Source organism: Cavia porcellus, unplaced genomic scaffold, assembly GCF_034190915.1.
Source record: "Cavia porcellus strain 051 isolate PalLab524CR breed Dunkin Hartley unplaced genomic scaffold, mCavPor4.1 scaffold_28, whole genome shotgun sequence".
NCBI classification, from domain to species: domain Eukaryota; kingdom Metazoa; phylum Chordata; class Mammalia; order Rodentia; family Caviidae; genus Cavia; species Cavia porcellus.
The window spans coordinates 3,467,960-3,494,592 of NW_026947511.1; the positions used below are offsets into that span (position 1 = coordinate 3,467,960).

A 26,633-nucleotide genomic window follows, 5' to 3' on the forward strand; every position below is an offset into this window, starting at 1 on the left:
CACTTTATAGTGTTGGTCTATGCATTGCATGGGGTCGTGTCCGACATGTATCAGACACCTATTAGTTTCTATTGTTTGGCTTACAAAATTCTTATAATCTCTTCTAGATTTGTAACCTCATTTTTTCCCACAGTATTTTTTTTCACCATTATACTAAAGAGGAATTTCCCACAGTATTTTATAGTCTTCTTATCAGCATCATTTTACTCATGGGTGTCTTGGTAGAGAGAAGTCAGTCAGTATTTTTTTGTTTGTTTCATTTTTTTGAGACAGGGTCTCCCTATGTTCGCCTGGTCTTGAAATCACTATGTAGCCTAAGATGGTCTCAAACTCACAATAAGTCTCTTGCCTCAGCCTCTCTCGTGCTGGTATTAAACATGCCTGCTCCACTGGGCATGTTTTGTAAGTAGAGGAGCAACATAGTAGGTGCTTTTGGGGCGTGGAGAGATCCGGGGGCACTGGAGCTCAAACTCACAATCTTGCGCTTGCTTGCCAGGCAAGCGCTATGCCCCTGAGATATTTCCCTAGCCCCAATAAGTGCTTTTTGAAGATTAATGTGCTAGTAGTTTATAAAAGAGGCTTGACTAAAGCAATGGGAGAAATAGTTCTCCAATTGCTAGCATAAAAATAAAGTGATCAGGGCCTGCACTATGCAGCAGAAGAATATTTAAAAGCCTTTTTGTTTTTGTTTTTGTGCAGGGGGTCAAACTCACGACCTCGCGCTTGCTAGGAAGGCGCTTATGCCACTGAGCTAAATACCCAGCTAAAAGCCTAATGTTTAAAAATTAGTGAATTTAAGTAGCTGGGTAAGAAAAAGTTTCAAAAAAAGACTAAAAGTCTTTTTTTTTTTTTTTGTCTTTTTCATTTTTTATGGGTATCGGGGATCGAACTCACGACCGCCTGCTTGCAAGGCAGGTGCTTATGCCGCTGAGCTAAACCCCCAGCCCCTAAGACTAAAAGTCTTGTAAAAATGATGGTATTAACAAAACCAAAAAATGATTAGGAAATAAAACTTGGCTAAGTGACAGCGTCCATCAACAATTCTACGAACTAGGAAGCCCCAGGTAGGACTGAAAATTTGAGGTCTAGGTAACTTAGTGAGCCTGTCTCAAAATTAAACACAGGATGGGGTAGAGGTATTGCACTGTAGGGCCCTGGCTTCAATCTTCCATATGGGGAGGGGGAGGTGTTGGGAAAATCGTGGGCAGAAGACTGTCTCTTCATGTATCTAGAACTTCTGGCAAATAATGGCTAATATTTGATCATTTCTTCAGTGCATCGCTGATTTTTTTTTTATTTCACTCCGCCTACTGGAATATACACCTGGATCACAGCGTTATAAGTTCCGGAAATTTGGCTACATCGTCTTTTTTCTTCTCTTAAAATCCAGGAACGTTCATTTTTTTTACCCTTCCTAGTTTTAAGACTAGAGGTCTCGTCCAAGTCAGTAGAAACAGCTTTTATAGTTTTTTTTTCAGGCGCAGAACTCCAATGCCAAGAAGCTCAATCTCTTTTGGTTCACGCTCAGAGCACAGCTCCTCGCGGCGATCTTACGTCACTTCCGGCGCGCTGACGCTCAGCCCGACGTGCCGACGCCTGCGTCAGCAAAGAGCGGGGCTGGGGGCACCCGGTTTGAAGCCGTGCGGGTCGGAGGAGTGTTGCCTCCGACGCAGTCTCAGACCTTAGGTCCCAGGCCGTGGCGGGAACGAATTTGGGTAGGTGGCGGGACAGATGCCTGAGGGCCCGCGCCCGGACGCCCCGCACCTCGCCGGCCCCTTTCCTCTGCTCCGCGGCCTGGGCCTGCGCCGCTCTGCTCTCTGGAAACTAGCGCCTCAGCGGCGCGGCGCGTAACTCGTGGGAGCTGCGAACCGTCGGCGCCCGGCCATGGCCGTCTCCAGGTGGGTCTTGCTCCTGACGAACGCGTGGGTAAGGACGCTGAGCGAGGCACGGACTTCACTCAGCGTCCCGATTCTAGAGAGCAGCGCTTCTCATTGTCAGTGGACTCTGCGCCAACTACTCCCTAGACTTCGGAGTTCGCCTCTCAGTCAGGGATTTGGGCTCGGGTTATTTAGCGTGAGTCGGTTCATGATTCCTCCCACACAAGTTAACTAGCTCCCTTGGCACGTTGAAGCTGTTTTTACTCTTTCGTTACCGCGTTTCTCTTCTTTGGTTCCTCTTCCCTCTTTCAGTTCTAGGAGAGTAAAGTCTCTTACCTTTCTTAGTAGTCTAAAAGTCCGATCCTTAACCTCCATTTCATGGCAAAAGTTAGTAGTAACTGTCAAAAAGACGAGAGATTGGAATGACTGTTATCTGAGAGAACATCTAATTATGCCAAAATGTTTTATTTGCGGGATTAAGAACGTGTTCTTTCCTGTGGTATTTTTTTCTTATATTAAGTTGAATTCTTCATTTTGTTAAGTGGCGAGCATTCCATTGACAGGATTGTGATCTTAAATTATTGTATTAGCACCAGCTTTCAAGCGGTATCACAAATCTTAAATTATTTTGAGATATTGCCCCAGCGTGGGAAAAGTCTAAAGTTACACAAAGACTTCAAAGACATTTATTTGTATAACTGTAGGAGAAAAACTGTCTTCTCTGATGATAGAATAAAACACTTTTTTGAGAAGTTTGATTTTAGTAGACCTATATGAATGTAAATAGGGTGTAAATCCCACCGTTATAGCAATCAGAAGGATTCACCAAGTTGGCTGTATTTTGGTACTGGAAAAGAACTCGGCTATGCCCTTGTCAGGCAGGTGCGGTATATATAGCTCCAGATCCTCACCAAGTTCTTTGATGAGACAACTGTTTGAAAATTGGGTTCTACCACATAGACTGAAGGAAAAATAGAAAATGAAGTTGTCAATTCATTTTTTCATAATTAATTGAACACGTGCTTTGAGCATGTTATGTGCTAAATTTTTATGTGTCTTATAAGAGAAAGAATAACTCATCCCTCACAGACTCCCTAAACAATTGAAATAGTGTGTGGGAGAAGTCTATGGGAGTTGGGTGATAGGAGTTGCTAGATACCCATAGTATGGGAAATCTGACTTTTATTTCATAAATTAATCCATTCAATGTTTGGAAGTTTTTTGTGCTATACAAAACTAAAACCTGCTTGAATGTAAACGGTTTCTTAAATTTCTGCAAGTTCAGAAATTAAATACATAGAGGATTATGAAAATCAAACCTCAAAATTATATCTAATTTACTCATAGCTACAAATTACATACATTATAAATATACTGATAGATAAATTTAATGAGATTTATCAGGTGTTAAAATGTTTAAAGGAATAAGTTTTTCCTTAGAGCAGATTATATTTTCACAGTATTGGATATAGCAATATAAAGTTAATAATTTAAAAAGAGCCTTGTCTGCATAACACTAATCTATTTACATAAAGTGTAGGACACCTGATATTTCTTAATGAATGAGTGAGTTTCGAGGCTTCTGCTTTTTGTTCTGTCTGTTGGGCTTCCAAAAGCAGTTTTCTTTTTTCTGTAGTTCTTTTTTTATTATTTATTTTGCTAAAATTCTGCTTTTAAATAACTTACAATTTTTATAAAGGCTACTTTTGTGCTTGGTTTGTAATACAAACTCAAGGGATATGTTTTGAGATATCTTCTGTGTTTGTGGGTATTGCCAGGTTGTTTGTTCTTAAATCTGTGGATTAATTGCATAGCAAACTTTAGCTTCAAACTGACCTGCATGCACCAAGCATATATCTATGCTAATCTTCCTTTCTCTCCTGTTGGTATACGCTTCTGGAAATAATTTTAAAATTTTATATATGTATCTTTCTCTCTCTCTGTCTCCTCGCTCTCTCTCTCTATCTATATATATATATATATTGTTTTGTTTTGTTTTTTGAGATGTGATCTCACTGTGTAGTTCAGGCTGGCCTTGGACTCTGTGTCCCAAACTGGCTTCAAACGCCTGAGGATCTTCCTGCTTCAGCCTCCTAAGTGCTAGGATTACAGACATGCACCACCACACCTGGCTCTTTAATATTATTTTGTATAAAATAGAAGATAGTTCAGGAGATAAAAATCATTTGGCAGAATCAAATCTAAATTTTTTGTATGTAACTGAAGAAAAAACTGTGTAATACTTTTAGGGCCTCATAAGCATTTCTAACAGAAAGGAAGTGCTAAATTGGTACCATCATTCCTTCATTTGCCAGGTGAAGAAATCCACAGGTGCTGAGCTCAGTGGTACATGCCTATAATTCTAGACTCTGGTAGGCAGGAGAACCACCTGGAGTTTAAGTTTGGGGTACACGGTGAGACCCTGTCGCAAAAATCAGTCAGTCAGATCCAGGGGTAGTCTTCCATTTTGCTTTTTCATCTCCCATGCAGTCAGCTACCAAATCCCGTTCTTCTGTTCTACTTTTCTAATCCTTATTCTCCAGTCCTCCTATAGTACCAATTACCACAGTCGTCCTTTTTTTATCATCCTTTAGTCCAGGGTGTCTATAACAATAGCGTCCTCATTTGCCTGTTACCTGTGATATATCCCTCCACTTTGATCTTCACTTCAGCCATATTTTTGCTAATACGAAGATTTTAATGTGACTGTTTTTCAGCTTAAAACCCTTCGTTTTTTGTTGCCTTAGTTGAAATTTGCAAACATTTTATTTGATCCTTTGTCAACTGGTTCCTGTTTCATCTTATGTCAGCTTCTTTGTACTTCCCGTCCTTCACCTTCTCTTGTCTTTCCCAGAATCTATGCTCTTACCTTCCACTCTTTATCTGTGAAAATCTCAATTCATATCTGACTAATTTCAACCTTAGTTTTTTGATTAGTTTGTAGGTCATTTTGTTTTGGAAGCCTTCTCAGTTCTACATCCATGCTATTTGCAACAATATATGTTCTGTTAGTCATAATATTTTTTATTTTTTATTTTTTTCTTTTTCCCTTTTATCGGTACCAGGGATCGAACCCACGACTGCCTGCTTGCAAGGCAGGTGCTTATGCCGCTGAGCTAAATCCCCAGCCCCTTCGTCATAATATTTATCACACTTTGTAATTGATTGATTGTTCTCTCCCTTGCTGAATTAAGTTGTGAGAGAACTCAATGCATTATGATCTTTCTGTCCACAGTAGAGTGCCTGGCTCCAGGAGATAACTCAGTATCTACTTTCCCCCTTTACTTTTGAGGCAAGGTCTCCACAATGTTGCTTAGGTTGGTTTAACTCCTGTCAAGTCTGGTTAGAGTTTCCTGGTTCAGCCTCCTGTAGCTGGGGCTACAGTCCAATATTGTGCTGGTTTATACTTTGTAATCTATGTATTTTTCTTCTGCTGAGAGATTGAACCCATATCCTCCTCAGTACTAGGAAGGCCCTCTGCCACTGAGCAACATCACCAATTTGAATAAAAAATGAATGACTTTCATTGTTTTTCTAATACCTTTTGTGATTTTACCACTTTTGCCTAGTACAATATTTCCAATATTTTTCAATAAGGGCTTCTGAATTTAATTAGTTTTTCCTCATAAAGACAAACATTTATTGTAGCTTTCAATATTGGCCAGAATTACAATTTTTAAAAAAAAAACAACAGAGCGAGGCACAATGGTACCCACCTGTAATCCAGCTAATTAGAAGCCTGAGGCAGGGGAACTACAAATTCAAGATTAGCCTGGGCGATTTAGAGTCTGTTTCAAAAATAAAATAATAACATAAAGCTGAGTAAAGCTGGTAGAGTGCTTGCTTAGCATGCATAAGACTTTGGTTTCAATTCCCAATACTATTAAGAAAAAAGTCAATAATTTTTGAAGTTTAGAATGTAGTAAATTCTGTGATAGGCATGGCCTTTTTGTAAACTAGATAGTATAATCCTATATTTTGATAAAAAATACTTAGACCTTGCTTATCTGCAAGTAAGATAAATCTTGCAGAAATAATTTTGTGACCCTCTAAAATTGCAAATACAGTCATAGCATTTGAAATTTTCTATAAAATACAGTGAAGCATCACTGGAAGATCACTTGTTTCACTCATTAATTATATTACTTTCTCCCACAAAACCAGATTTACCCAGCAAAACAGAACAACCCCACTGAATTAGTGTTGTTTGGGCATTCAGTGTTGCTTGCAGACAATTTAAGTCATAATTGTTAAGTCTTTTTCCTTTTTATCGGTACCGGGGATCGAACTCATGACTGCCAGCTTGCAAGGCAGGCTTATGCCCTAGCTCCTAATTGTTAAGTCTTTGAACATCTTGTTTTGCCTTGTAAGGCTTTCTCCTAGTATCTTCTTTTATTTAATCAGGATTAGACAACCAACAGTAAGGCACAGGTAGAGGGACTGTTACAATTCAATTCTTGATGATGAATCTGTAGTTGGATTTCAAAGCTTAATACAAATTTTTTATAACTTGTTTTTGATATCTTTGTGTACACCACAGTTGATTCAGTTGACTTGTAGAATTGTTTTTTATTCAATAGTCTTTTCTTGATACAGAGAAAATTTCAAAAATGTAATTTAGGATTGTTTTTCCCCTTTTGGTCTGTGCTCTAAAGATCATGTCTAAAACTCCTAGATCTTATGATTTAACTGACATCTAGCTCTGCATTTGAAAATGTTACAGTTCAGAAAGAATTCAGGGAAAAAACTAGGACACACCCTCTTATTGAAGAAACAAATTGCTACCTATGAGTAGAATTTTGCTGGGTTTTTTTAATTCTCCCTCTGCCCTGCTGATCCTTCAGAGAAACATTGTTTCAACAGGAATGTTCTGAATAAAAGGAAGTCAGTTTCTGTGTGGCTCTCCTCCTTCCTTCCCCCTTCCTCACTCCCTTCTAGTCTTTGAAGGGCCTTGCTGTTTAAATCAAGGTAGCCTCAATTTGCAGTGATCTTTTTGCTTCAGCCTCTTGAGTGCTGGATTACAGATTAGGCCATTTGCCCAGCAACAGGACTTTCTTTTTTTTCTTTTTCTTTTTTTTTTTTTTTTTGATGTGAGGGAAGTCAGTAGAGTTTTCCTAAGGATAAGAGATGCTCATATAGGAAAAAACTCTCTTAATCTATGGGACAACACAAGTGGGTGCTAGACCTTTTACTCCTTTACTGCTAATTTTGGTCCATTTTAAGGTTGACACAAGGTACTATGAATTGTAAATTAAAACTTATCAAATAGTCATTCTTTAAAATTTTTTAGAGATAAACCTAGGAAAGTAGAGGAGGCATTACAGAAGCTTTTCTGCTTCATACTGTATGGTAAATTCCTCTCCGTTTCTTTGATTTCTCAAAGTACTTGTATGAAGTTTATTTTGCAGTGCTGGGATCAAACTTAAGCCTTATGTGTAATAGGTAAGCACTCAACAGCAGAGCTATACTCCAGCCTTGTTTTTGTCAAGTGTCTATGTTTGCTTTTGGTTAGAGTCTTGCTAAAGTTGCCCAGGCTGCTTTAAGCTTAGGATCCTCCTTTGCCAGCCTTCTGAGTGTATTAGCAATATGTGGCTTATTTTAATTGTAGTAATACACGACACAGTTCACCATATTAACTTTTTAAAATGTATCATCTAGTACAGAGTTAAAATGAGATCTTTCTGCTAAAGAGTCTACTTTTTAAATTTAAAAATTTTTTTTTCTGGTTCTAGGGATAAAACCTAGGGTTTTTGCACAGAGGTGTATCCCAGCCCTTCTTTTTTATTTTGAGACAGAGCCTTGTTTAATTGTTCATGATGAATTTGAACTTTTTTTTTTTTTGTCTGTCTCAGTCTCCCAGCGTGTTAGGGTTATAGGGATGTTCCAGCATGTCTGGCTAGATTAGTATTTTTTAATCTGTAAGATACAGGTATACAATAGGCTTTAGACTGTTGAATCAGAGATGAAGGATAAGAAAAACAGTTGTCCTGAAGGAAGCAGCATAGGTTGGTTATAGTTTTTCAGCATTATTTATTAAGTATTTACACAATGCTGTGTTCTAGAATGAGAGGCATACCACAGAACAAAAGGTGTTCATTATCTTGGAATTTATGTTTTTGGGTGAGGGGTGTACCTGACCTTGCACCTGACTTTGGTGTGGTTTCACATCTTCCTATTCTTAATGTCTTCTAGAATATCTCACAGAGCTATCCTTGGGAGGTATTCTGTCAGTTGATCTGACCTTTCTCAAAACTTTAAAGATTTAATTGTGAGAATAGATGACTTTTTGTATGTGTTTGTATCCCCAAATGAGATAGAATAGAAATGCAGGATGTTGTCTTTGTTTTTTTTTTTTTTTAAACTGTAATGTAATCTGGGACATGATTCGTGGTTTAAAATATGTAAGGTTTTTTGTTTATTTTTATAATTTTACTACTGTGAATCATCCATTGCAACATCCGTAGAGGAAAAGGGTTAGACTGCAAGCTTCCATATTGTATATTCTTTTTATAGACAGTCTTTTTTTTTTTTTAATTTGGTGCTGGGAAGGTTGAGCTCAGGGCTTTTGCTCTGAGTTATACATCTCCAGCTTTTATTTTAAGACAGGATTTTACTAAGTTGCTGAGTAGCCTTAGATGGAGTTTCAATTTGGGATCTTCCTACCTCAGCCTCCCAGACTGCTGGGATTACAGGTGTATACCACCATACCTGACTTTCTACCTGTGATTTCAAACAACTGCTCTAGTTGATAAAATAAACATGAATCATGTAATGTGTATTGTTTCTTTGAATTTAAATTGAGATTGAAAACCAGCTTACCTTATGTTTCTTTTAAAGTATTAAAAAATAAAAGTATTCTACCAACAATGAAGGAGATGCGGCAGGAAGATTACGAGTTTGGGTCCTATTTGGACAGTGTAGCAAGGTCCTGTCTCAAGCTGGGCACGGGGGGTACACAGCTGTAATCCTAGCACAGGGGAGGCTGAGGCGAGAGGATCCTGGAGAGTTCAAAGCCAACCTGAACTGCATAGCAAGACCCTGTCTCAAAAAAAAAAAAAAAAAAAAAAAAAAAAGCATGTCTCAAAATAAAATATAAAATGATTGCTAGATAGGGCTAGAAGTATAGCTCAGTGGTAGAGCACCCCTATGTTTGATCTTCAGTGCTGGAAATAAACTTTTGCATTCTGTGTACCTTCCATTCAACTTGACATCAGTTACCTCTGTCTTCCATCTGTCTGTCCTTCAGAGAATGAAGAATGGCTTTTTTTCCCCTGCTAGCTGTTCTGTAAGAGAAGCTTTAACCAAAAGAAATATTGTGGTAAGTACAGAGCTGTGTTCCCTCAATCAGCCCTCCTTTTTACTTCCCTTTTCTCCTGACATCTAGCTTCCTCAGACTTCTCTTCATCATGGGCCTTGTCTGCCCTCCAATGTAATACTGACTCAGTCTCATGCCCTTTCTTTTTCCCTACCAGTTTATTATACAGCTTTTCCTCCTGTGGCCTAGGCCTGATGCTTACTCTGTTTGCCTCATAGCTGCCTCCCTGGGGCAATAGGTTAGATTGCCTTTTGTCAGTTTCTTATCAGTTCATTCCTTTGTTCTTCCTCTTATGTGGTGTCTAAATTGCTGTCCTAGACAGAGCAATGAGAATTCCAAAAGAAGCATTTTTGTGTCACCATCCTCTATCCATCCAGGAAGGCAAATTTAACTACAACTGAAGTGGAAGAAGTGAGGATAAACAGGCTTGGGGTGAAAGAAGAGAGTAAGGTGATCTTCTCTTGGCGGTTGGCTGGTGAGGCAGTAGAATTCTGCAGAAAGGAAAGGCAAGAGGAGTTGTGGCTGTGGGACAGGATTGTGGGACAGGATTGTGTGACGTTAAGAGAGGAATCCAGGATCTTGGAAAGAGTGGGGCTCCAAATGAAGTGAGGTGGGCGGAAATTATCAAAGGAATACATTACCTACTACCTGGATTCTTTCAGCTTACTGTTGGAAGGAGGCATGACTGTCATGTTCAGAATGTTGAAGTACTGCTGTGCTGATATTTTTGTTTACCGAAACATTGCATTAGTACCATTTCTGTTATTTTTTAAAACTTGTTTTTATGTAGTATAGCTATTAAGGATTAAGGATGTTTCTCTAAGGGAGCAAAACACACACATATATGTATATATAGTATTTTATTTCTTTAAAAGTAATGTTTAAATTGAATGTGGTGTTTTTTTGTCCCTAATTTCAGCTACTTGGGAGGCTGAGGCAGGAGAATCACAAGTCCTAGGCCAGCAGGTGCATATTAGTGAGACCCTATCTCAAAATAGAAAATAAAAAGGGTGAGGATATAGCTCAGTAGTGAAATCCTTCCTACCATAATTGAGGCTGTGAGTTCAATCCCTGGTATAAAACAAACAAAAAGTATCCAAACTAATTCCCAAGAAATTTGAACTTGAAAGGTCTCTTAAATTCTAAGCTAGGTCTTTTTCCATTTCACCATTGTTTCCTGTAGGAAAATCTTCCCATCTCTTTGAGTTGTATACATTATAAAGACAGTCCAGTGTTTAAAGAATATATATGGTGTGTACAAACATGAATCCACTGCAGCATACATTTCACCTTAAACAAATTCTTTTCAATAAACTTATTTAAATATTTAATTTTTGAGAATTTTGCCTGCCATAGACTAGATGATTTAAAATGAGTATTTGGGCAAAGTTAGGTTGTAGTTTGTTATACAGTCTAGTAGGAGCCAATTTAATCTGATTTGGAAGTATGAATCTTTTTGGTGCACAGCATATGTGTAAAGTAAATTAATTTTTACATGCCTTTAGAAACTCTGTTGTATTACTTTTTTGAGGGGAGGGCATGGTCTCACTGTGTAGTTCAGGCTGGTCTCACTTGCAGGAGTCCTTCTGCTTCAGCCTCTTGAGTGCTGGGGTTTTGGGTCTGTGCCACCATGTCTGCTCTTTAGCATTCTTGACTGGAAAAGATCTTAAGTTTTCTTTGTTGTTTGTTTGTTTCTTTTTGTTGAGGTGGGGATCCAATCCAAGGCTTCCCACAAATTAGTCAGTGCTCTATAATTGAACTATTTTAGTTATGTATCTTAGTGTTCATAATGACTTTGTGCTTGTTAGTGACTTTTAAAGGTGCTATGTTTCTACCATTTACCTCTTTCTGCCACAAAAAACTTTCATTTGCTCTCTTACAGATTTATTTGTTGTAATGAAAAGCTTTCAGAACCTTGCTTCATAACTTTTATAATTCTTTGTGAGATAAAGAGAATCCGAGAAGTAATAGGAGCCTCCTTGTAGTTTATGAATGCTTAATGCTTAGGCTTAGCCTTGGGACATTGCTTGCTTTCTTTTCTTCATTAGAAAAAATTTGAAGATGTGTTCACCAGATCTCCCTTCAGGTCAACATAGTAAGTCCTTACAGCTTTGCTCCTTGCTCCTTGTTATCTTCCATCTTGTTCAACATACCCATTTATTCCAGATAGGAAGCCTCCTTCCTTTGATTACCTGTAGCATCTACTTTTACTGACTCCCCCCCCCCATTGATGAATGGTGGGAGCACTAGACCTACATGTTCTGTAGACAGGTGATAGCAGTTACTTGTGACTTGCCTAAAACCTTATTGTATCCCATGAAGAGTGAGTTTTCTACTATGACACGCCTCTACTCCAGGTATAAGACATTGTGATTTTATCCCAACCCTTGTTTATGATTGATAGTAAAACTGGATTTGAACTGGGACATTCACTGTAGTTCTAGAAATTGTGCTATATGATTTTGTAATTTCAGAGAGAACATTTATTACCATATTGATTACCTGTGTACAAATGACTCATACCTCCACACCTAGTCCCAACTTTCTCCTGAACTTTAAATTTTTTTTTTTTTTTATTGGTACTGGGGATCGAACTCGCGACCGCCTGCTGGCAAGGCAGGTGCTTATGCCGCTGAGCTAAATCCCCAGCCCCTGAACTTTAAATCTTTATACCAACTATCCTTTTGGTGTCTTAGCTATACGTTCCTTGCTACTAGTTCACTAGTGTGCTTTAGCTTGTCGTATTTTCCTGTAACGTTTCCTCCACTACTTCTTCCTATTTATTTTAAGGACATCATCTTTGTTGTATATGGTGATGGGGATACTGCAACTGAACCTATGCTTTTGAGCTCTACCCCCCGCCCTTTTAAATTTTTTTATTTTGACATAGGGTCTCACTAAGTCACTGAGTTGCCCAGGCTAGGCTTGAACTTTCTGCCCTTCTGCTCAGCCTCCCAAGTTCTGGGATTACAAGTGTGTTCCACCGTATGTGGCTGACAGCTTCATTGTTCAAGATTCAAAATTTCAGAGCTCTTTTTTCAACACCCTTCCACATAATTATTGTGGCATGTATGTTTTGCTTCTGCATAATTTCTGCCAAATTCTTTCTGTTCTTCTTGCTAGGATATTCAGGTCTGTACTTTGAGCATGTAATTCTCTATAAAGAGTCCTTCTATTTAACTTTAGGCTTCATGCTGCCACCAGCAGAGTAATCTTTCTCTGGAGCATAGTTCCAGTCCTATCACTTTCTTGATCCAAGACTTTTAGACTTTGCTCTATACTTTTAAAGGTCTCCACCATGGGACTCCAGCTGTTTCTATAGCTGTACTTCCTGCTTTTCTTAAGTGAGCCCATCCCAAAATATTCTCTCTTTTTCTTACTGCTCTGATCCTGTTCTGTTTCTTGCTTGAGAGCAGGAGTTAGGTATCTACTTGCGCTCCTAGCATATATATTTGTTTATAGGTGCATAGTACATTTTACTGACTCAAATAATGATTCCCTTTCCTTTATAAGGATACACATTTCAGATTAACTATTATATTTTTGTTATTTTAGGCTTGATCGTCTTTTTATCTTACTGGATACTGGCACTACTCCAGTTACAAGAAAAGCTGCCGCTCAGCAACTTGGAGAAGTGGTGAAGCTTCATCCTCATGAATTAAATAATCTGTTATCTAAAGTAAGAACTCCTTTTTTCTCAGTGCAAAACAGTCTTAGAGAATTATCTATAAATAGGAAAACAGAAGGTACAAATATCTTATTTTAGGTAACCACTTGTGATTGCCAAATTCAATTAAATATCTTAATTCTCTAAATATCTTTAAAATTTGGCTATTTTTATTTTGTCACAAGATTTATAGTATTTTTTGAAATCAAGTTTAATCTTTTAAGAGATTTGACAGTGCAGGATCTTTGCCTCTGTCACAAATTTGAATCCGACCCAATTTGGTAATGAACAAAGTTGTTAATCTAGTTTGTTGGTAGCCTAACTTGTTCTTAATGGCAAGTAATTATATTGTAGTTGGTAGTTTTCAAATGAATGTGAACTCATGGGCAATGATTAAAATATATGAAAAGCTAGTTACTCTGTTACATTATTTATTTATTGGCACCTTGAAAGTAGAAGCTTTTTGCTTTGTTGGATTGGTGTTTTCAGTCCTAAGCAATGGCTGTATTTTTACTGAATTCTGTGGGCTTGTTGAAGTGTAACTATATGGTAGTATTGGCAAATACCATGTGTTTAATTCCCAGGTGTGCAGTGTAAAACAAGAGTGCTTTGGGTGCAGGGAGGCTGGAGTGGGATAAGGTAGGCATTGGTTAGATCCCTACAGGCTGCACATTCTCAGAGTAGAGAAGGACACATATCAGGCAGTACTGTAGTCATTTGTGAGGCGGGAGATAGAGAGGTATATGCGTTTCTTTTTCTTATCCTAAGGAAAAAATGGAGGACTGAAAGACTGAAACAGAAACAGAACAGCAGCAGTCTGTCTAGAACTGAGAAAAGGTTTCTAGCTTTGAAGTGAAACCTTGTGTGAGACTGCAGTACATTGATTACCTTCAGATGGTTCAGAAAGAAACAGTTTATCCTTTTTTTCTCCTTTTTTCTACCTCCAGTATTTTCCTATGTGTTTTGGTCTTGTGCTTTAGGAAAGTTTGTTGAATTATAATTTATCTACCAGAAGTGTACAATTAGGTGGTATTTGGTATATTACTGTGTGTGCAAAGCTATTACTACAATCAAATGTGAAACTCTTATCATTATAAAAAAGAAGCCTCATAACTATTAACAGTCATTTTCTATTACTTTGTGTTGTGCACTGTGCAGTCAACATTGTCTGACACATTTGTGTCTTTCTACAATGTCAGAACTTATTGACTAACAATTTATTCACTACATCAGTTTTGTTAGCGTTATCTGATTGAGCACTCAAGAGGCAGTCTACCAGTCAATCCTAGGTTTTTGTTCCTTGTTTTTTTTTTTTTTTTTTTTTTTGAGATAGGATATTGCTATGTAATTTAAACTGGTCTTGAACTCACTATGTAGCCCAGGCTGGCTTTGAAATTGTGGCATTCCTTCAAAGTGCTAGGATTACAGGTGTGTACTACCACATCCAGCTTTCATTCCATTTTTAATTATTAATATCTATAACACTGAAATCATAGTTCACATGATAATATATAGATTATAGAACTGCTAAGAAAGAGGTAACAAGATTTAGAGAGACAAGACTGAAAGCAGAGGCATAGAGCCCACAAGAGATGTGGAAAGCCACTTCAGATGGCCAGATAAGATAAAGATTTCAGACCTGGTAGAGCTTCTTTAAGGCATGGGTCTTGTTGAGAGTGCCGAGTTGGTTTAAACTGGACAGCAGGCAGTTTAGTGAACCAGTCAGGCACAGCAGGGAGATTGAGTTGAACTGAACCAAAGGGACAGAAAAAAAATTATTGCCGGTTAACTTTAGGACCTATTGACCAGGTGGTCCGTATATGTTACCTCCATACTCTAGTGTTGGATACTCTTTCTTTTACATGAGAAAGAAGGATGCATCATTCTTTGGTGTGTTTGATAATAGCTTGTAACTTAAAAGGTAAAAAACCCTTTAAAAATTATGATTTGTTTTTGTTTTTGTTTTAGAGAGAGGCTACTTCTCCAAGCTTCCTTATGTTGAGTACAAACTAGTACTCCCTTCGACCCTACCCCACCCCAGGCCTGACATCTAGAGTGATTTAATATTTTCCGCCCTCTGGGCCAGCATTTGGCTAGAGCTGACGTATGGAAATTTCTTAGCTTTTGTTTAATTCCTTCTAAAAACTGACATGCTTCTGTGCATTGGGCAGTGGGGATTTTGGATCAGACTAGCTGCCTTCCCCAGTTTGGTCAAATTGTAAGTTCATTTTTCATTTTCATGAGCTTTTCTCGGACTTGGTTTTTTGGGCAGGCAAATGAACCTTGTCACCTGACAGGGCCCATATTGGGGCTGATGGAGGCCCAGATGGCAAACAAGCTCATGGGCCTGGTTTTCTCTGACATAATTGAGATGTCATGTGGATATCCACATGTCCCTAACTTAATTTGATAAAGTTTTCAGGTGATAATTTTTATTAGCATGATTTAACAGTTTATGTCTTATGATTGTGCTGTGCAATTAGGGGTTGTTCTTTTTGATAAATGTAGTGTATTCAGTAACTGGTAGTTATCTCTTAGACAAGTTAACAAGTCATTCTGCCTCAGCATTTGTGCTCAAAATAGACCAAATTGCAGTTTTATAAAATGGAGTTGCTCAGGGCAAGACATAGCTGAGTGCTTCTGTACAGCATGAAGTAACTTAATGCAGGGCATACCCTGGTCTACATATTCACTCTCCCATACCCAGGTTCAGGCAACCATTAAACTATGTATGTAAATGTGCCTTTTCTGAACATTTTGTATAAAACAAATCAGTGTATAACGTGACTGGTTTCTTTCACTTAAACAGTGTTTATATTTTGCCTGTATCATTATACCATTGTATGTATATTTGATACATAAACAGTGTACCACATCTTATCTGTTCATCAGTTGGTGGAAATTTGGGTTGTTTCCACTTTTTGACTATTGTGAAAATACTTCTATGAAAATTTATTACAATTTTTTTGTGAGGAGGTATGGGACTTAGTCTGTTTTCTGTTGTTATAAGTGAATGCCAGAAATTGGATAATTTTTAATGAATAGAAATTTATTTAGCTCACAGTTCTGGAGATTTGGAAATTTCAAGATTAGTTAATTTCAAGATTAGGTGACCACACTTGGTAGAAACTTTCTTGCTGCTTTCTCCAGAGTCCCAGGTGTTGCAGGGCATCACATGGCAAGACAGGCCTATAAAAAGACAGAGCTAAATTGACTTTTATAACAGACATACTCTCCATATAACTCATTATTCCATAAGAGACCTCATGACTTAATTACTTCATAAAGGTCTCATGTAGTTCCACCACTTTAATACGCCGCAATAGAGATTGAATTTCAACATGAGTTTTAGTGAAGACTTTTTTTTTTTTTTTTTTGGTCTTTTTCCTTTTTTATCGGTACTGGGGATCAAACTCATCATAACTGCCTGCTTTCAAGGCAGGTGCTTATGCCACTGAGCTAAATCCCCAGCCCCTTAGTGAATACTTTCAAACCCTAGCACTGTTTTTATTTTCTTGGGTATATATCCCTGTGAGTAGAATTGCCAGACTACCTGGACACTATTTTTAACTGGATAGGAAACTGCCAGATTGTTTTCCCAAGTGATTCCACCATTTTAGATTCCCAGCAGTAGTGTAGAAGGGCTCAGATTTCTCCACATCCTTGCCAACACTTTTTATTACCTGACTTTTTGATCAAAACCAATGAAGTAGGTATGAAGTGGTTTGAATTTGCATTTGTCTGATAACTAGTAACAATCTCAGGCATCTTTTTGTGTGTTGATTAGCTGTTCTTAAATATTCTTTGGAAAATGCCTATTCAGAGATTTTGATCATCAGATATCCCCCCCCCCCGTGTGTGTGTGTGTGTGTATGTGCATGCGTGCGTGTGAGTGCACGTGCATGCATGCATGGGTTTCATCCTCAGCGTGTGGTAGGTAAACATACTACCATTGAGCTATACCCCAGGCCAAATAATGCTAATTTTCTAAAAGAAATTATTAAAAATAGCAAACTGACATAAAATCAATGTTCTATAAAATTGTTCAGTTAGAAAAAGATAAAGAATTCAATGATGGAGTGAACAATGGTTATGAATGGGTAGTTTATAGAAAAAAATCTGTAAGTGGACAATGTAACTTTAAATAATGCCCAGTTTGCTATTTTTTTTGGCTGTGCTGCAGATGGAACCTAGACCCTCCTGTGTGCTGGGCTTGTCTTCTGCTAAGCTACATCAATAGCCTGTTTTGGCCTTCCAAACCTCTTTTGTAATTAAAGAAATACAGATCAAAACTATAATATTAATGCTTATCAAAAATAGAAAACTTCTAGATATTTGATAATAATACCCAATCCTAGAAAGAGAAAGGGAATGTTTCTTTATTTTTTAGTTGGGTTATTTATCCTTTTTTACAATATGTTGTAAGAGGTCCTAAGGTGTACATTACTATCAGATATATATGACATACATATGTTTTTTCCTGTTTTTGGGATTGTCTTTTTGTATATCTTGATGGAGTCCTGTGAAAGATGTTTTTAATATTAAGTCATTTATAGCTCTCTTTTGTAAAAGATCATTTGTGTCCTTTTATTTTTATTTTAAAGGGGGTAGAGTTAAACACAACATAATAGGACACAAGAAAGCAATGTAAGAGATAACAAATTTCAAAGCTAGACGACCTGAGATTTTCACTCTCTATCATACTGTCTCTTGTTTTCTTCCAAATAGTTGTCTGTGTCTTCCATATAGAAAATTCATACAAAACAACATAGTATAAAACTGATCTGAACAGAATGAGGAAGGTGATTTAGGTCTTCAAGACCAGATAATAGGAAAGTCACTAATGGCTGTCATAGAGTCTCTGTTCTCTTCAAAATAGCTGTCCATACTTTCATGTATATTGAAGTTCAGCAAAACAAAGCAGGCAGCGGGGAGGGGTTGCTTGGTTTCACGGTGCTTCAGATCCCAGCATGGCTCAGGTCCCAGTAAACACCAGTGGCACTTGTCCTAGGCCGCCGTAGTCTGCCACACTCACAGCCTCTGGGCTGGGGGTGTTGCTTGGTTTCCCAGCACTCCAGGTCCCAGCATGGCATGGGTCCCAGGAAATGCAGGTGGCTCCCATCCTGGGTCACAGTAGCCTGCCATGCTCACAGCCCCTCACCAGGGAGGGAGGGGTTGCTTGGTTTCTCAGCGCTTCAGGTCCTGGCATGGCTCAGGTCCCAGTAAATGCTGGTGGCTCCGTGCTCACAGCTGTTCATGGGAGGTGGGTGGGGTGGGTGGGGGGTATGGTATGGTGTTGCTTCAAGCTGTTTCTTTCTAATGAATTGACCATTTCACTGCCCAAGTTCTGAAATGGCCAACAAATCATAGAAAGACATCTCTTTAGGCTCCTGCTTGAAATTAACAGTGTCAGGAAGCTGCTGACCTTGAATCAGGGCCATTCATTTGTGTTCTTGGTGATATGTTTAAGAAATCATTGACTCAAAGTCACGAAGATTTACCCATGTTCTATGAGTTGAATAGTTTTAACTCTTAGTTTTAGGTCTTTGGTCAGCTTTTGAGGTAATTTTGGTGAATAGGATGAGGTAGGCATTTGACGTGTTTGTGTGTGTGTGTGTGTGTGTGTGTGTGTGTGTGTGTGTATGTGTGTGTTAAGAATACGGTATTGGAGTAGTTCATACTGGTCTGGACTTTGTGTAGCCTGGCACTGCCATCATACTGTCCCAGCCATCCAGAGCTGGGATTTCCAGCACATACCACCCTGCATGGGTAAGGTTATTTTTATGTGATCATCCAAATTTCCCAGCGGTATTTATTGAAGAGAATATACTTACTTTCTGAGTTGTCCTGGCATTCTTGTTAAAAATCAGTTGACCATGGACACAGAGGTTATTTCTGGATTCTTAATTTTATTTTACTGATCTGTATGTCTGTCATTTTGCCAGTAGCATAGTCTTGATTACTATTGCTTTGTAGCAAGTGTTGAAGTAAAAAAAAAAAAAGTGAGTTAACCAACTTTATTATTGTTTTTCAAGAGTATTTTGATAATTCTGGATCTTTTCCATTTCCATGTGAATTACAGGATCCGCATGTCCGTTTGTGCCAAAAAGCCAGCTGGAGTTTTTTTGTTTTTTGAGACAGGGTCTTGGTATGTCATTCAGGCTGGCCTTGTACTCAAGGATATCTTCTAACTTGTGGCAATCCTCTCAGCTTTCCAAGTGCTGGGGTTACAGGCACATGCCTATAACCCCAGCACTGGCCTGGCCACCAGTTGGAATTTTAATAGGAATTTTGTTCCATCTGTAAATCAGTGTAGGGGGTGTTACTGTCTTAAAAATATTAAGCCTGCTGAGGTGTGAACAGAGATGGTTTTCATTTAGGTTTTTAATTTCTTTCAACAGTGTTTTAATGTTTTGTAGTTTTCGTTGTAAAAAGTCATGTGTTAACACTTGCTTTTGTTAAATTTATACTTTCTTTTTGATGCTATCAAAAATACACTTGTTTCTTAATTTCATTTGAGATTGTTTAATATTTAGAAATAGGTAATGAGGGTTTTGTGTTGTGTTGTTTTGTTTGGGTACTGGGAGTTGAACTCTGGACCTCATACTTGCCAGGCAGGCACTGTGCCATTGAGTTATATCCCTGGCCATGTGAGTTTTGCTTTTTTGAAACAGTCTTGCTATGCAGTCTAGGCTGGTCTTGAACTTGTGAATCCTCCTGCTTCAGTCTCCCTAGGTGCTAGGATGACAGGCATGTCCCACCATGCTCAGCTGCTAAATATATTTGTGCTTGACCCTGTCACTTTTGTATATTTAGTCATGTGTCTTACAGCTTTGCTGATCTTACACTTTCTAGTAACTCTCAAAACTTTTTTTTTTTAAGTGCTGAGGATTGAACCCAGGGGCCATGTGGCTGCTAGGCAAGAGCTTTATCACTGAGCTAAATGCAGCCCTGCTTTTGTAACTTTGAGGCTTTTTTCTGATAACGCATGAGTAACATGTAACTGCACAACTCTGCATTAAGTAATGAGGTTTAATGCATTCCTGCTGGCTTGAACTACTAGTGGTACATGCATGACTGTCCCATTTAGCTGATGATACAAATGGATCTAATCACGTTTATTGGTCCTTTTAATAAAAAGTGGCCCAATGAGGCAATCATGCATGTAGTACAACCAGTGATTCAAGCCACCCTGGAAGCAAGGCATACAAATTATGGCCCTGTCATAAACATGTTAATGATATGTACTTTGTTTTTCATTAGTATGTTAAATAGCTATGTTATTCTTAAAATAGTCCCAGATATTCTTTAATTAAAAATTTATTTCTCTTTTTTAAATTGGTAGTGGTATTTTGTATGAGTGATAAAATCTTACATGTAATTTTAATAATTCTGAGATTTTTATATATATTTAGAAGGTTGCTAGATTATAAGTTATTAAGAACTAAAGTTGTCTTTCTCTGTTCTTTCTCCCTTGAGCATACAATGCTTTTTGATGTATAATTGTTTTTATAATTTTTTAAGGTTTTGATATATTTAAGGAGTGCAAATTGGGACACCCGGATTGCAGCAGGACAAGCTGTTGAAGCTATAGTGAAAAATGTGCCTGAATGGAATCCAGTGCCAAGAACCAAACAAGGTGCTTTTCAGTGGAAAAAGTAGTTTGAAGTAAACCCAGCTTTGAAATTAACTATAACATATGGTTTATATTTTAATAATTTCAATTTTTATTTAAAGTCTTGGTTTTTGTACTTTTAGGTACAACTTTGTCAGAAAGTGATATTAAATAATGCAAGTTTTACCTCTAAACTTTGAGAAAAATGACTGGATAAACAAAATGTTTGTATATATCTTTAAAAATGTTCTTATTTTTTATAGAAAAACATATTTCATATGTTTTTATTTGCAGAGATTGCTTTCCCTAAAGGAATTTATATTAAAAAAAAGAAATTACATGCATACAGTATAAATGTTTAAAACAATCTATTTTTTTGTTGTTGCTGGGAAACAATTAAAAAATTTAGAATAATTTTCTAAATTTAGGCATAATGAAGTATGGATATTTGGAGGGGTAAATCCTGAGCTTTTTATTTGCTCTTTAAATGTTGTGTAATGGCTTAGAAAAATTATATTTGTTTTCAGAAACCCTAGGAATTGATTCCAGGACTTCACACTGAGCTGTCCTCACTTGCCCCCACCCCCGCCACTGCTTTAGTTTTTTTGAGACAGAGTTTTGCAGTGTAACTCAGAATAGTCTTAAACTCACTATGTATCAGGCTAGCCTCGAACTTGTGATGATCCTCCTGCATTTTGAATGCCAGGATTACAGGCATGTGCCACCATGCCTGGCTTCAATTCAGTTCCTTTTTATTTTTTTTTTATTTTGAGGCAGGGTCTCACTAAGGTACCTTGAGTTTGTGAGCCTCCTGCCTCAGCCTCTTGAATGTTGGGATTACAGGTGTGCTATCTGTACTAAGCTCATGTAATGACATTTAAAAACAAATTGTAGGTAGACAGGTAGTGCATGCCTATGCTACCACCTACTTGAGACCTGGAGCCAAAAGTATTTCAAGTTTGAGGCCAGCCTAGGCAACTTACTGAGACACTGTCTCAAAATAAAAAGGATAGGGGATATGTAATATCCCTTAATTCTGTCTCAAGAATGAAGGAGGGAGGAAGGTAAGGAGACACACAGACAGAGACAAAGAAAGGAAATATGTGTGTGTGCAAGGTAGATACGCTGCCGGGAGTGTGCAGTGCTGTAGGTTTGGTCCCCAACAAAGCAAAGCAAAGCAAATGCTTTGAAAATCTGTAAAAGTTTTAATTGTAAGTGAAGATTATTTAATTTTAAGTGCTAATTGCATTCATTTTTGATTAGATGATCTGGCAACACAGGATCACTTATCACTTATGTAGTTTGATTGGTATCAAAGGATAAAATTACAAATTTAGCTTAAATATACTAATAGGCTTTATTTTCAATTATATAAACAGTATTTCATTCCATAAGATAAATGTTCCCCAACTGAAAATTTAATATGGTGCATCTAGATGCATTGTCATGTTACTTGGATAGCATCACCTTTAGCATGAATCTTAGTTTACCTAAATTTTTTGATTTGCAGGTACCTATTATTTATTTAGTCATGTGTAACCAGGTACAATTATGATTTTAGAAAAGAGCCTTTTCCGGCTCTTTATCCCTTATGTTGTCGTAGAGAGGCACTACAGCTCAGATTCCTTTGTTAAAAAAACAAAAAGCTGAATTAGCTACACTAGTATTAAAGTTTATAATAAGTGAGATATCTTGTCAATACTAGAAAACTTAGAATATTCATGAGTTAGATAGTCATACTTTAGTTCATAGATAAATTACATGCGAATGCCAGCTAAATAAACTATTATGCTAGTGAGTAATTACAGTTTTTTTTTTTTTTTTTTGTCTTTTTCTTTTTTATCGGTACCAGGGATCGAACTCACAACTGCCTGCTTGCAAGGCAGGCGCTTATGCCGCTGAGCTAAATCCCCAGCCCCAATTACAGTATATTTTAACACTTACTGTCTGTCTAACTTTTTATAAGTATTTTTAGGTCTAAAATGGACATGTAATTTTAGTTTATCATGAGATTGCTGTTTGTTCAGAATATAAGTGGATATATAATTGCAGCAATTTATCATGCAATTATAATTTGCTTAGGCTATGGGAAGTGAGTTCTTTTGAAAGGATAGTTTGTGTGCTGGATATATCTCAGGTGTAGTGAAAGATGCTATTTATTGGCCTTATTCATGAATACATTTTATTCATTGTTTTGCGTCTTAGTAGGTATTTTTAAACTCTTCATCAGTCAATGGAAAGCCAGATGTGGTGGTGCACACTTGTAATCCCACCACTCGGAAGGCTGATCAGGAGGATTGCTGTGAGTTCAGGACCAGCTTGAATTGTGTAGCAAGACCTTGTCTCAAAAAACAAACAAACAAACTAAACCAAAAAAATCGGTTGGGGGCTGGGGACTTAGCTCAGCGGCATAAGCGCCTGCCTTGCAAGCAGGCAGTCGTGAGTTCGATCCCTGGTACCGATAAAAACGAAAAAGACAAAAAAAAAAAAAAATCGGTTGAAGGTGCATTATGTTCATATGTATTTCAACATGAAGATGCATTTTTTTTCAGCCAACATTATGCTTTCATACTTGAAAACAGTCACCCACTAACATTCTGATGCTTGTGGTAGGGAAGTTAGTAATAGAGAAAGGATAGTACATGAATCCATAGTAATTTTTCTACTCTTCCATTTTTACTTTTCTTAAAACATTACCCGCAGCAGTGATAGTTGTACAACATTTATGAATTTTAATGCCACTGAATTAATATTCTTTCTTTCTTTTTTTGTCTTTTTCTTTTTTATTGGTACCAGGGATCGAACTCACGACTGCCTGCTTGCAAGGCAGGTGCTTCTGCCGCTGAGCTAAATCCCCAGCCCCTTGAATTAATATTCTTAAAAATGATTTTAAAAGGGCCAGGAATGTGGCTTAGTGGTAGAGTGCTTGCCTAGCATTTAGGAAGTTCTGGGCTCAATCCCTAGCACTGTAAAAATATTTTTTGGATGTTAAATTTTGTTATGTATACAGTGTTCCATAATTTTATAAACGTCTAGAATGAGCAAGAAGTATTATTCTCCTAGCTATAGGCCATAGATTCTGAATTTGTGAAAATTTTATTAGGTGCTAAATCTGTTTGACTATCCTTAATTTAATATGCCCCAACGTTATTACCACCACAAAAGCACTTTAGTAGTAACACAAATACTTTAAAAAGTCTTCCATGAACCTGTTTTTGGAAATGCTACATTGTAGAGTGGGCATATGTATATACAAGGGAAAAGGATTACTTCTTTTACCTCCATTTTAATTACTTAAGTTTCTGAGCGTCTTATAGAAATGTTTACTTTTCTTTTTGAAAATATTGGAAATATGCTGCTTTTGCTCCAGATGCCAGATACAAAGACGTATTCAGTTTGTGAAATCTGATTGTTGTTTACTTGTAAGTTGTACTTTTCAAACTTATATATACTTTCTATATCGTTATAGTTCAATACAGAAAAGTTAAAAAGAAAAAATACTTTGAAGGGTTAAATTTTATATTACGTATATTTTACCTCAATAAAAAAATGAAGTAGGTCTGTGTTCCATAAGAAAAAATTACTCCCACACTGTAAGTAATGATACACTATTTTCTTTCATTTTTACACTTTACTGTATAGTCAAATTAATACTTCTAAACTTTATCTAGAACCTACTTCAGAAAGTTGTATAGAAGATTCCTCTACTACAGATCGATTGAACTTTGACAGATTTGATATATGTAGATTGTTACAACATGGTGCATCACTTTTGGGGTCTGCTGGTGCAGAATTTGAAGTCCAAGATGAAAAATCAGGTATGTGGTAAGCTGTGGATGAAAGTCTGAAATTTGTTTTTTCAAATTAATTTGTCACTTGATACATTGTTTAATAGCCATCACAGTCTAACATGTCCTGAAGTGTAAATTGACTGATACTTAAAGGCAGAGGAAAAATGATTGTGGATGGGCAAGGTAACCAGTAATATTTGTTCTAAAGCTATAATAATTTCTCTTATTCTAACTGAATATGTACTAATATCATTAATTGATTAATATTTCAATAGTAATTTTATTAGTTAACAACTGTTACCTATTTCTAATTTGTTGGCTCTACTCATGTTTGTGTCCAAAGTAAGAATTACTATATGGTGAGCATTTAAATTTTAAAGATGTATTGCAGTAAAGGATACATTGTCATTAATCTGAAAATACTATACCTGGCTTCACACTTATCTCATCATTCTTCCATGTTCTGAAGCATTTCTAAAAATCCTCTTTCATGATAACTTTATGTGGTGTGATTAAAAATATAGTGACTGTTGTTGCTGAATGCCATCATAGAAAGGCAGGCTTACAAAGGCATTCTTATTCCTTAGTCACCTTATTCATTGGATCTTGCACTGTGCAACTTCTGACTCTTCCTCAAAGTCCAAATGACTATGAAAGGTAAATGTTTTGAATTGATCGCAGATACTAGATATTGAAGTGGTCATGACAGAATGATTAGACATGTGTGAGGATTTTCAGCTGTAGAGAGCGCTACAAAAATATGTGTAAAAGAAAAGCTCTATAGGTGAGTTCTTTTGAACTCAGTGTTTTAGTGCTGGTGAGTAATCTTGTTGAATGGTGCCCATTAAAAACCTTGAAATTAGGTTTATTTAGATGTCTTCTAATATGTCTCCATCTCCTTGTATGTGAATGAAAATTTGTAATTAGTGTAAGTGCTGGTTTGGATTTACTTTGCAGTTTTTTCCCTGCATTGGGGTATATTTTTGGAGTGAGAAGACCAGTTTGGGCTGTGTGTGAAATGTGTTGAAATTGTATTCCAGCAGCCTTCATCTTTTGTGCTTTGTTCATTTGTTTTTTTGAGACACAGAGTCTTGCTCTATAGCTCAAGCTGGACTTGAGCTCATGATGATCTTCCTGCCTCAGCCTCCTGGGTGCTGGGATTACAAGTGTGCAGCACCATGCCAAGCATCATTACTTTTTTAAAAATAATTTTTATTACTTTTGAAACATTAGGTATTTTTAAAAATTGTGGTAAAATATGTATTCAACATAAAATTTACCATTTTTAACGATTTTAAGCGTAAGAGTTCATTATTATGCACATTCATATTGTTGTAGAAGCTGGGCGAGGTGGTGCACTCCTGTAATCCCAGCACTCCACTCGGAAGGCTGAGGTAGGTGGATTGTTGCAAGTTTGAGATCAGCCTGGGCTATAAAGTGAGCTCAGGGCCAGCCTGAACTGCATAGAGAGACCCTGTCTCAAAAGGACAAAAAAACAAAAACAGAAACACCCATATTGTTGTAGAGCTAATCTTCAGTAGTCTTTGTCTTGCAACATTGAAATAGTATACCCGTTAAATACCAATACCCATATGCCTTTGAAGCTCTAGCATTTGGCAACCACTATTTTATTTTTTGTGTCTGAATTTGACTTTTTCTCCTTTCTTTTCTTTTGAGACAGGATCTTGCTGGCCTTGAGTTCACTATGTAGCCCAGGGTGGCTTCAAACTTTCAGTGATCTTCCTGTCTAGCCTCCCAAGTGCTAGGATTACAGGCTTGCATCACTACACCTGGTTACTTTTCTTTCTTAAAGGGATCTTTCTACCCTTTGACTCTTAAGGTATCCTAATTTTACTGTGGTAGATACTTCATATAAGTGGAATTTGTCTACTTGTTTTTTGTTTTTGTACTGGGGATCAAACTCAAGACCTTGCACTTACCAAGCAAGTGCTTGAGCCTCTGAGCTAAATCCCCGGCCCAAATTTGTCTGCTTGTAGTTGGCTTATTTTACTTGGCATGATGGTAAATTTATTCATGTTATAATATATGACTCAATTTCTATCCTTTTAGAGGTCTAATAAAACATTCCATGAATGTGTTTTTCATACTTTATCTTTTTACCCATCAATTAGACATGGGTTGATTTCACATTTTGGTGATAGTAATATACAAATAGCTATTGGAATTTCTGCTTTCAGTTTTTTTGCATATATACCCAGAAGTGGTTTGCTGATGAGAATGTAATTTCATTTTTAAGTTTTTGTGGAACTGGCATAAGTTATCCTTAGCAAGTGAACTGTTTTGTATTCCCACTAACAGTGGGACAAGGATTCCAATTTCTCGACTTCTTTGCCAGTTTTGTTTTTTA

At 37.3% G+C, this 26,633-nt stretch overlaps 1 protein-coding gene and 1 non-coding gene across 3 annotated transcripts in view; one reads left to right on the forward strand and one right to left on the reverse strand.

The window, feature by feature from the left end:
- Window positions 1-1,580: 1,580 nt before the first annotated feature.
- The window catches only part of Btaf1 (B-TFIID TATA-box binding protein associated factor 1), a 100,730-nt gene continuing 75,677 nt past the window's right edge, over window positions 1,581-26,633 (forward strand). For both annotated transcript variants that reach the window (XM_063239351.1, XM_063239352.1), the window contains exons 1-4: window positions 1,581-1,898; window positions 12,748-12,871; window positions 20,384-20,498; window positions 24,146-24,292. In XM_063239351.1, the coding sequence (XP_063095421.1) occupies window positions 1,885-1,898; window positions 12,748-12,871; window positions 20,384-20,498; window positions 24,146-24,292 (400 nt within the window). In that variant the 5' untranslated portion in view covers window positions 1,581-1,884. The remainder of the gene's footprint in view (window positions 1,899-12,747; window positions 12,872-20,383; window positions 20,499-24,145; window positions 24,293-26,633) is intronic.
- Window positions 18,164-18,300, reverse strand: LOC111754572 (small nucleolar RNA SNORA2/SNORA34 family). The gene has a single exon (XR_002789245.1). It is a non-coding gene; the product is annotated as a small nucleolar RNA SNORA2/SNORA34 family (small nucleolar RNA).